Source organism: Otolemur garnettii, unplaced genomic scaffold, assembly GCF_000181295.1.
Source record: "Otolemur garnettii isolate 467f Iridium unplaced genomic scaffold, OtoGar3 scaffold00067, whole genome shotgun sequence".
Classification (NCBI taxonomy): Eukaryota; Metazoa; Chordata; class Mammalia; order Primates; family Galagidae; genus Otolemur; species Otolemur garnettii.
In genome coordinates, this window is record NW_003852462.1 from 295,610 (window position 1) to 306,015 (window position 10,406).

General features: G+C 55.6%; 2 protein-coding genes across 3 annotated transcripts in view; both read right to left on the bottom strand.

The window, feature by feature from the left end:
- Positions 1 to 738: 738 nt before the first annotated feature.
- C1QTNF12 (C1q and TNF related 12) lies at positions 739 to 5,455 on the bottom strand. The gene is given in 7 exon segments (XM_023515137.1): positions 739 to 870; positions 1,108 to 1,186; positions 1,592 to 1,728; positions 2,195 to 2,331; positions 2,408 to 2,471; positions 2,585 to 2,701; positions 5,435 to 5,455. Coding segments are annotated over 7 exon segments (687 nt in total).
- Positions 5,456 to 8,809: 3,354 nt separating this feature from the next.
- Positions 8,810 to 10,406, bottom strand: part of UBE2J2 (ubiquitin conjugating enzyme E2 J2) — a 17,076-nt gene continuing 15,479 nt past the window's right edge. For both annotated transcript variants that reach the window (XM_003793183.3, XM_023515172.1), the window contains exons 6-7: positions 9,987 to 10,067; positions 8,810 to 9,450 (exon numbers count right to left, since the gene is read on the bottom strand). In XM_003793183.3, the coding sequence (XP_003793231.2) occupies positions 9,166 to 9,450; positions 9,987 to 10,067 (366 nt within the window). In that variant the 3' untranslated portion in view covers positions 8,810 to 9,165. The remainder of the gene's footprint in view (positions 9,451 to 9,986; positions 10,068 to 10,406) is intronic.

The following is a 10,406-nucleotide window of genomic DNA, read 5'->3' on the forward strand; positions in this document are numbered from 1 at the left end:
GGGCCACTGTACCTGTGCCTGTGGGTACCCTCCAACCCCACACAGAGCACAGCCTGTGTGCGGCCTCTACACCCCGAATGGCTCTCCCATAGCCTCCCAGGATTCCAGCACTCCATTGCTACAGGGCCTGGGATGTCCATAGCCACTGCCCTCCAAGTCTCTGGCCATAGGCAGGGCTGAGCAGGGACCTGCATGGACAATTGTCTTTGTCCTCAGGATAAACACAGTCGCAGCAGGTGCAGAAGCTGCCAGGAGGGAACTCATCTAACTCCCCAGCCCCACCAAGTCTGTCCCAAGGCTGTGTATGGGAATCTGCAGCTATGCTCTGAGCTCTCGCTGTTGCATGTGGACCCTTCTGCCCCTGCCCATAACCTCAGCAGCTGGCACCTCCACCTGCACCAACACAATGACCAGGTAGTGCCCAAGGGCAACAGGGAGAGCTAAGGATGCTTTTTTTTTTTTTTTTTTTTTGAGACAGAGCCTCAAGCTGTCCCCCTAGGCAGAGTGCCATGGCATTACATCTCACAGCAACCTCCAAATCCTGGGCGTAAGTGATTCTTCTGCATCTGCCTCCCAAGTAGCTGGGACTACAGACGCCTGCCACAAAGCCTGGCTATTTTTTAGTTGTAGCTATCATTATTTGGCAGGCCTGGGCTGGATTTGAACCTGCCAGCTCAGGTGTATGTGGCTGGTGCCTTAGCTGCTTGAGCCACAGGTGCTGAGCCAGCTAAGGACGCTTTATTGCAGTGACCAAGGTATTAAGGGGGGATCCTCTGAGTTGGCAGCTCCTCGCATGCCCAGGAGCACCCCAGAGAAGCTGGAGCTGCTGTAGATGGTGAAAACAATCCCAGAGCTGTTGTCCACAAACACCTCAGTACCAGTGTTGCATACTGTCCAGCCCACAATCACCCACAGTGGACATTACTGTGGTGGCCCCAGTCTAGCCACTCAGGCCCAGGGGTCTGGAGTGACCATGTGGCCAGTGTTCCTCCTGCTTCCACTGGCTGGAGGGGCTGAACCGAGGCCCCCAAGCTCATCATGATCCCTAAGTCCACCCACTATGTTGCCTGAGCCTGAGTGGGCCCATGACCCCTGCTCTGGCCTCACCTGCATCTGCAACAGCCCCTGCACCTAGGCCATGAAGATCTTGCTGTTGTTCTCCAGGCCTGACATAGCCTCCAGGGACCTTGCAGATCACATAGGACAAGGTGAGGGCAGAGCTGGCCCTGGGCCAAGACCACACCCTAGGGCCCAGAGATCCCTATGGAACCGTGTCCCTTCTAGATGCCCACCTGGGACCCTAGCCCCTGGGGGCTCACTCATGCATGACTGGTCCTGCAGTGCATGGTGGCCTGTGGAGAGAGCCCTCAGGGAGGTGTGCACAGTGGGCAGGCCCAGGAGGGGCTGCTGGGGTTGGGTGAGGGAGGGCCTGAAGCCCAGGAGGATAGCTGTGACCCCACAGCCCAGAGGACAAGAGACAATGACCCCCCACACCCAGTCAGAGTCCCCAGCAGAGCAGGTGGCAGCTCTCCAATGGGACCTGGGCCCAGGGCCAGTAATACGGCACCTACCTGGGAAGGCCCCTACCTACCCCACACATGCTGTGGGCCCAAGATCACTCACGTGCAGGCTGGCAGAGAACTGGAAGATGCCAGACATAGGCACTGTGAATTGGCCTGAGGACAAGCTCAGGCTAGACCCCCGTAGGAAGGCACCCTGGGCAGTGGGCTATGAGAGGCAGCAGGTGAGTGGCTGGCTGCAGGGCCTGGACCCTCCCCTGCAAACCAGCCTGGAGGAAGCCCCAGGGATTGTCAGCCCATGACTTGGGCCCTGGTTCTCTCACCAGTGGGCAGGATGGGGCTGACCCTCCATTCTTGCCCACCTAGGCTTCAGGACACAGGTTCCAGATCCCAAGGAGCAAACAAGGCCCCACCAATCCACACAGAGAGGGTCTCCCTGGCCTCATGGCTGTCCACAACCCCAGGCCTATTTTGACATAAGGTGGGATCTGGGCCCACAGTCTGACTTGATACCACACCTCACCCTCTGTGCCCCTGCCCATATAGGTGCCTGGTGACTATCAGTGGTGGCCTTGGGCCCATCTTGCCTGTAGGGTACACACCTGCACCCTACTCCCTGTTGCACTTGGTCAAGGCCTCTGGAGGCCCCAGGCCCCGGCCCCATCCCCACTCACGGCCTGAAAGCCACAAAGCTCCAGCAGCGTCATCTTGTCCACCATCTGCAGGCCCCTCACCTGGCAGTGGAAGGCCTCAGACACCAGCTATGGGCCCAGTCCTTGAAGCAGCCCTGGAAACTCGTGTTCAGTAGCCTCTGTGGGCAGGGGAGCAGCTGCAGAGGGTCAGCTCAGGCCAGTACCTCTGGCCTTGGATGGGGAAGGGAACCTTACCTTTCAGCATCTCCTGAAATTCCTAAAGCAGGAATTTGGGTCCTGGGGGACCCAAGAGGCCTTGCTAAAGAGAGGCAGTAGAAGAGCAAGGGTCCCAGTGGGAGTCACAGCCACTGCTTTCCCTGGGCTCAGACCACAGGGAAGGGAAGGGCTGGCCCCAGGCAGCCTAGGGGTCACTGACTTCTCGTCTCGCCTACAGCACCATTTCTTCAAGACCCCATAGTCTGGCTGCTGGATAAAGTTTAGCCATGTCATGTGGGCATCTGACAACTCTGGTCCTAAGGTTTCAGGAGGCTGCAAGGTCAGGGAACTGGGCTAGCATGCTGACCACCAGGCCTCTGTCCCACTGTGCCCAGCAGAGAGCTGAGAACCTCAGGGCATTTGGTTGGAAGGGACACAGACAGACACAAGAAAGATGCTAAAGGCCAGCAGTGCCAGGTAGCCACTCCGAGGGACTCAGACATCCCCCCTGCAGGGGCACAGGCAGGCCAAAGACCAGGCTTCTGCTTGAGCCATGCCTGGGTTCCTAACTCCAACATGGGCTTGGTCCTGGCAGAGGTGGGGGCAGGGGTGGTGAGGGCATGGGGAGTAGGGACAGGACAGGAGCCAGTAGTCCAAGAGCCTGTCCAAGTGTCTCAGAGACAGCGTCAGGTCAAGAGCCAATGCAAGGGTTAGGGCTGGATGTTGAGGGTAGTGGGAACAGGGCTTGGTCCAAGTGCAAGCTGTCTCTGCATTCTGGCCAGCCCCACTCCTCGGGCTTAAGCCTAGCGGGACCACCCTATTCAAGCAAGGGTTGGGTGGGGCCAGGCAGAGCTGCCTAATGCTCTTCTTAGGCCCAGCTCCTGCCCCAAAGCCAGGGCAGAGGCAGAAGAGCCCCAATTCCAGTTAGAGGAGAAATTTGTGCTTAAGGGGTGTGAGCTGGGGAAGAGTTTGGCCTGGGAACCAAGCAAGGAGGTCTACATGCCAGACTCAAGAGTGTGGAATGGGCAGGAATCTAACAGAAGCTGCCTGGCCAGGAGGGAGCCCCTGCCAGGGCAGGGTTTGCCAAGGAGTCATGGCCCAGGCCATGGACCCATCCTGAGGTCAGCCTGAATTCTAACCCAGCAAGAGCCAGGTTCTGAGAATAGGTCTGGTCTCCAGGGTCCTCTCCAGTGGACCAGACAGGCCTCTCTCCTGGGGGCTTCCCCATCTCTGACCTAGGCCCCACTTAGGGACAGTTCCTCCTCTCACATTGGGGTCTGCTTGTTTCCCTGGCTGCTACCTCCCCTTGACATGCCAAGGACTGAGGTAGCAGGGAGCAGATGGAGACTAAACCCACCCCACAGGAAGAGCAGGCATCCCAGATGCAGGGGAGCACACACCAAGCTGATAGAGGTCTCTCACCTCTAACAATCCCCAGGCTGATCTTGGTCTTTATTCTCTAAGGGAACTACCACCAAGTGTGCAAGTGGTGCCTCCTCCCTTCCTAGGTGGCTGGTTGGATCCCACCTCTGTCAACCACCCCTGCCTTGTACCCTTCTGCCCCAAGAACCAGCCCACCCTCCTCAGCTGGGAGAGCTGCCTCCTTAACACTCCTTGGCCTGCCCATGGGAAAAATGGGACCTCAAGCTCTGGTGGGGCTGCATGGGCTGAGGCAGCTGGGCAGACTACCATAGAGGTGCCCTTGGGAGGAGGGAGGCTGGGATCAAAGGCATGAGGGCTAGGGGGCTTCAGGGACACCACCTCTGCTCCCCTCCCAATCCTGCCCACCACACAGGACAGCAGCATGAGGCCCCAGGTTGCACTTCAAAACCCCTCAAGAGACCTTCAGCTCAAGAGGGCAGAAGCCCAGGTTTGAAGCAGATGGGCGGGGGGGGGGGGGGGGGGGAGTGTCTCTAGTCTGCGGGAGTCCCCTGTACAGACTAAGACCTGAGTCCTCCAAAGGCAGAGCACTTCTCGTGACAGGGGTTACTGGCCATGAAGGGCCTGGGATGCACAGGAGCAGGTAAGCCCTGGGATAGAAACATTACAAGTTGTAGGGTGGCCAGGATTCCCAGCATGGGGTCTGGTGAACCATGGAGCCCCCACCTAGTCCCCAGCAATTACATCTAATAGCACAGGTTGCTCAGGGTTTAACAGGCCAAGTGCTTCAAAGGGTTAATTGCAGCCCCTGCTGGAAAGTCCCTCCCTTCTCCCCAATCCCTTCCCAGAGACCCCAGAGGCTAGCTGTTCTGGCTACAGTGAATCCCCACCAAGACCACAACCTGCCTTTGGTCAGGAAGCCTGACCTGGGTCAGAGCCAGGAAAGACAGAGCCTATAAGGGAAACCGGGAAAGGCAGTTTCCAAGTGGTACCTGCTCATGCCCTTGTGAACTGGGCCTACCTACGTTGGGGGGGGGGGGGGGGCAGTGTGTGTGACCCGCAGCCAGTGGGCCTTTGAGTGCCGGCTGGGCTCGAGACCAAGTCCCCCAACAGGACTCTGAGCTGTGGCCAGAGGAGGGCCGCAGTCCAGGCCCAGGCATAGCACTACATGGCTGTATCCTGTGGTAGCTCAGCTTGGCCAACCCTGCACCAGGGACTCTCTTGGGGGTGGCAGTAATCAGAGTGGCCTTGGGGTAAGGCCCTGGGGCATGCCAGGTTGCTGGTACATGTTTGAGACAGATGAGCCAGAGTGGCGCCTTGACTAAACGAAGACACTGCCACTGATGAGACCTGCTCAGTCCCCAGCCTCTCTGCACTGGGCCCTTGCAGCCCAAGAAGCCCTGGCCTCCTCCCCAACCCCTCCTCCTCCTACACCCCACAAACTCCAAGGGGAGGGCTCAAAGGATGGAGAAGGGGGCAGGACCCCCACTGAACTCTGATGGGCTCTTCCAGGGAGTAGGCTACTGGGTTGTGGGTGGGGCTGCACTTCCTATCCCTTGCTGGAGGGCCCCCTCCTCCATCCTTCCCCTCCCATCACAACTTGATTTTGTCTGGCACCGCCTTCACCTGCTAAGTGCAGTGTTGTCCACCAGCTGTGTAGAGTTCTAGCCCCTTTCCACCACCTACCTGATCCAGGGCCTCTTCCATCTGCCCCTCCCTGCCCCCTCCCCTCTACCCTCAGTGGCCAAGAGGTGGGGGCTGCCAGCTAGCTGTCCAAATATACAGTCAAGGCTAAGAATAGTGGGCATAGAGGTCCCAGTGGATAGCACTGAAATGTTCCAGATACCCCGTAGAGATTTCCAGACATCAGCAGAGAATGGTGAAGGTGGCCAAGCAAGATACCCCATCCCCAGTCCCAGCCATCCAAGAGACAAAACTGAAGACGTGTGTAAAGTGCCCACCAGGGACCCCCTACTATCCCCTCACCCTCCTGGTCCTCTGGAGGAAGAATCCACCTCCAAGGACAAGACCGAGAGGCCAACTCTTTTTTTTTCTTTCTTGAGACAGAGCCTCAAGCTGTCCCCCTGCGTAGAGTGCCATGGCATCACAGCTCATAGCAACCTCCCAACTCCTGGGTGTAAGCAATTCTCCTGCCTCTGCCAAGTAGCTGGGACTACAGGCACCCATCACAATGCCCTATTTTTTTGCTTGCAGCCATCATTGTTGTTTGGTGGGCCCAGGCTGGATTCAAACCTGCCAGCTCAGGTGTGTGGCTGGCGCCTTATCCGCTTGAGCCACAGGCACCAAGCAACTCTCAGCAAGTGGATCCGGAGGAGCAGGAACCTCCCTAGAGAGCATTCTTGTAGCTTTAAGCTCCTCAGACAGTGCCTTCAGCCCCAGCTATAGCCAGCCCTGCTGGGACCCCAGCACAGGTCAGGAAAACAGCCCCCACATGCCTCAATCCAGGCTTGGGGTGGGCTAGTGTTTTAGCCTAAGAGGGCCCTGCTAGGGCCACCAGAGCCTCTACAGGCACAGCACCCTACTTCTCTGCACATTTCTCAGAACACCAGCTGGCAGGGTGCTTCCCTATGACTGGAGGGTGGGCCTCCATCTCTGCCCAACGCTAACCAACAGCTGGAAGGCTGGACCTGAAGGCCTGTCCCAGTGAGGCTGGGAGCTACAGGGAGTCAAACCACACCCAAGAGCCAGGGAGGATGAGCCTTTGCATTCCCATCTCCAGGTAACTTCATAAGGAGCAAAGCCCTGTACTGACAGAGAGCAGCTAGGATAGTGCTTTGCAAGGCACAAGCATAGAGGGGGAACAAGACCTTCAGATCTGCTTCCCCATGCTCCCTCTGGTGAGTGCAGGAGTCCCCTAGGAAACCACTAAAATGACCCTGCCCTTCTGAATCTATTAAGCTGCCCCCAGAAAGGGGAGGCTCCGGACCAGCTGCTGGCTCTCCCTAATTCCCAACCCCAAACCCAGATACCCCGACACCCCCAGGCCCTGGAGAAATAGCAAAGAACCCTTGATAGTCCCCAGCAGGTATTCTGTGGGCTGCCACTGCTGCTACTCTCAGACCCGGATGCCTGCCTGTAGCTAGCCGGCCCAGGGCATCCACCCAGGAGATGCTCTCCACCCACATCTACCAGACATGAATTTTTATGAGTTTTCTCCCTATATGGAAAGATTTCAGGCTGGGCACTCATAGCTCAGTGGTTAGGACACTGGCCACCTACTCTGGGGCTCATGTGTTTGAACCCGGTCCAGGCCTGCTAAGCAACAAAAAAAACAGAGCCAGGTGTCATGGCAGGCGCCCGTAGTCCCAGCTACTAGGGATACTGAGGCAGGAGAATCTCTTAAGCCCAAGAGTTAGAGGTTGCTGTGAGCTATGACACCACAGTACTCTATTGAGTGTGACAAAGTGAGACTCTGTCTCAATAAAAAAAAGACTTCACAGCACAGTCTGGACAGTGAGGGATGGGCTGTGCTGGCCAGGGGATGCCATAGAGGGGCAGAGGGGCCCATGATTCTTCCAAAAAAGGTCAGCAGGAACAAAGGGTCAGATACACTCAGCCCAACAGGGTCAAAGATCTCCTTTTTCTAGGTCAGTATAGGCAGTATGCCATGGCACCACAGACCCCGCTGCTCTGCTGACCAAGGGTTGTCAATGTGGAGATTCCACATGTGAAAAACAACAGCATGCACTAGGCAAACTCTAGTTGCTAACATCCTACATCCCAAGAGCCTCAGGAAACACCAAGGGTTTGGAACCAGCGCTGCTGAGGGAAGCGACCTCAAGCCAGGCTCCAGACTGGCTAGTGCTGGAGTCCAGCGCCAGAGGGGAACGGGGCCCAGAGCTGTACCCACTGCTGCCACACAGGCCTAATCCCGTGCCCAACACACCATCCCCAGGCCAGGTAGGAGTGATCTTTGCCCATAGGCCTCCCCAGCTCTTAGCCTCTGGATGCACAAGGATCTCTACCAACACTGACACACCATAAAACTTAGGAACAAAAATATAATTAAAGATTTTTTTTTCACAAGAGTGGATTAAATACATACAAATGGTAAATTAGAGCAATTTTAAATAAACTGATTAAAAAGCAAAGACAAAGATGAACGTGTATGGCTGCACATCAATTTCACAGCCTCTGGAGGGCTGTTCACCCTCAGTGGGACCCTCCTGGTGATAACTTGTGGCTGTGTCCACCACTGGACACAGCACCACTCACAGACAAGTTTTTTAAATGTGATACATCTTCAAAATCTCCTGTGCAGGTGAAATCACAAAATGCAAACATAAAAAGGGGAAGACATCAGCAATCAGGGCGGCATGGATCCCAAAACTGAGCCCACACAGCTTGGATACTCACTGGGATATACCCTTTCAGGGCCCTTTCATGAGTGAGCCCTGAGCCAGCAGCTCGGAAGGAGCACTTGAGCCTGCCTGCACAGTCAGCAAAAGGGCTCAGAGGACTCCTCAAAGGGCACAGAACCAACCCTCCTGTTGGGGGGACCCCTATAGGACACTGGGATCTTCACCTTCCACCTGTACAGGACAGGACCTTGTGGACTTAAGAATTCGGAGAAAAGGCTCTGCAGGTACCTGAGGACATACAGCCCCTGCAGCATCAGAGCACAGGGAGGGCAGGGCTGGGCTGACACTGCTCCAGAACACAGAGCCTGTCTCCTAACAAGGCCGACATGCCCCAGCCATGCCTAGCTGTGGCTTTAAGGGTGACACCCAGTGGCCACAGAGTAGGCAGAATCTTAACTTCTACTTTAGCAAAAAAAAAAATAATAAAATAAAAAAAAATAATAATAATAATAAACAAGCACTTTCTAGAATGTTTTCATTCCAACTGACTATAAGCACATTTTAAAAGGCTGGGACCAAATATCATGTCCCCTGGCCCCTCATCCATGGCTGATGCTGGCCATTCAGCCTGGTCCTGCTAAGCCTCACTGACCACGTGCAGGCCCTAGTCCTATCACCAGGCCCCTCAGCTCTCACCTGCTGATGAGCCAGGGAGCTTTGCCAAGAACGCACGCGGTACTAATAGGCATTAAGTTTTATATTTTTAAGTGACCAAATCTAATAAAATGAAAAACAGGTTTACTAAAACAGGTCTATAGACAATACAAGAGATAAGCTATAAAAACCAAAGTGTGAGCGGCCCCACCAACCAAACCAACCCCAATGGACACTGGGGCCAGAGAGGGGCAGAGAACCAGGAGCATTCTCCAAACCCACATCACACATTTTGGTTTTCGCTTTCCTTTTAAGGTTTTTAGAATGCTAAACCCAGGATCTGGCGGGTCCTCTTGCACTCGGCAGTGTGTCCAGCCTGCCCACGTCCAGCACTGGCATCGGTGTCCCTCAACAGCAACAGTGGGGCTGGCCCCATGCGTCTCACTCCTGTGCGATGCTCCTCAGCACGTACTTAACTGTGTAGGCAAAGGCCGCAAACCCCACTATAACAAACAAGTTCGCTAGGGCACCGCCCAGGAGTCCGTGGTGCCGGTTGGCTTGCTGGAGCCCTGCGAGGTTCGCACCGGCCCCAGGTGCATGCCCATTGAGAAGCTGAATCCCGTTCTGGCCATGATGGGTCTCCCCGTCTGGAACAACGTCTGGTAAGGGAAGAGTCTGAGGTCTGCTACTCAGTTCATCTTGTGCTTTCTGTTTTTGTTTAATTTCCTAAGAGAAAGATAGCAAGAAACGATGGTTGGTCTAAAGAAACCAGCTCTCTTAGGACTAGCACTCCTGACCTTAGGATTCACCAAGGAGGCTCCTCTCCTCTGCGTTTCAACTGCCCAATGCCTTTAAGCAGCAGACTGGGCTCTAGCCCCTCTGAACAGATGAGGGAAGTGAGTTGCCATCATGGAGCCTGTGCCTCCAGGGCCCCCATCCCGTGAGGCCCAGCTCCCCTTCCACCACCCCACTCTCCACATTGTCTGTTCCCAGTGCCTCAGGTCACCCCTGACCCATATGTCAGGGCCCACCTGGAGTGGTCTTTAGGCCAGCTAGTCTCAATCCTCCCTACATACAGATGCCCCCTCTGTGCACCAAGAAACCCTGGGGAAACCCCTCTGGCACTGTAGTCCTGACAGGGCCTGCCCCCACCCCTCCCTGCCCACCCGCCTCAGGGACACACACTTCCTCTTCAGCAAGTACTGAAACAAAGTGTTAACAGAGAGGAAGGCAAAGCTAAATCCCAACTGTCACTTTCTTACCTCCACAACTTCAGGAAATAATTCACAAAAGACCTTATCTTTTAAATTAAACGCTAAACTCTGCACTGCCAGTTGTCTTTTCTAGGAAGAAAGAGAAGGGGGAATCATCACCAGAAAGCTCGTTCCAGCTGAATCACAAACCCCCGAACACACTCGGCTTGGCGCCTGTGGCTCAAGTGGCTAAGGCACCAGCCACATACACCTAAGGTGGCAGGTTCCAATCCAGCCCGGGCCCGCTAAACAATAATGATGGCTGCAACCAAAAAACAGCCAGGCATTGTGGCGGGCACCTGTGCTCCCAGCTACTTGGGAGGCAGAGGCAGGAGAATCGCTTGAGCCCAGGAGTTGGAGGTTGCTATGAGCTGTGATGCCACAGCACTCTACCCAGGGGGACAGCTTGAGGCTCTGTCTCAAAAAAAA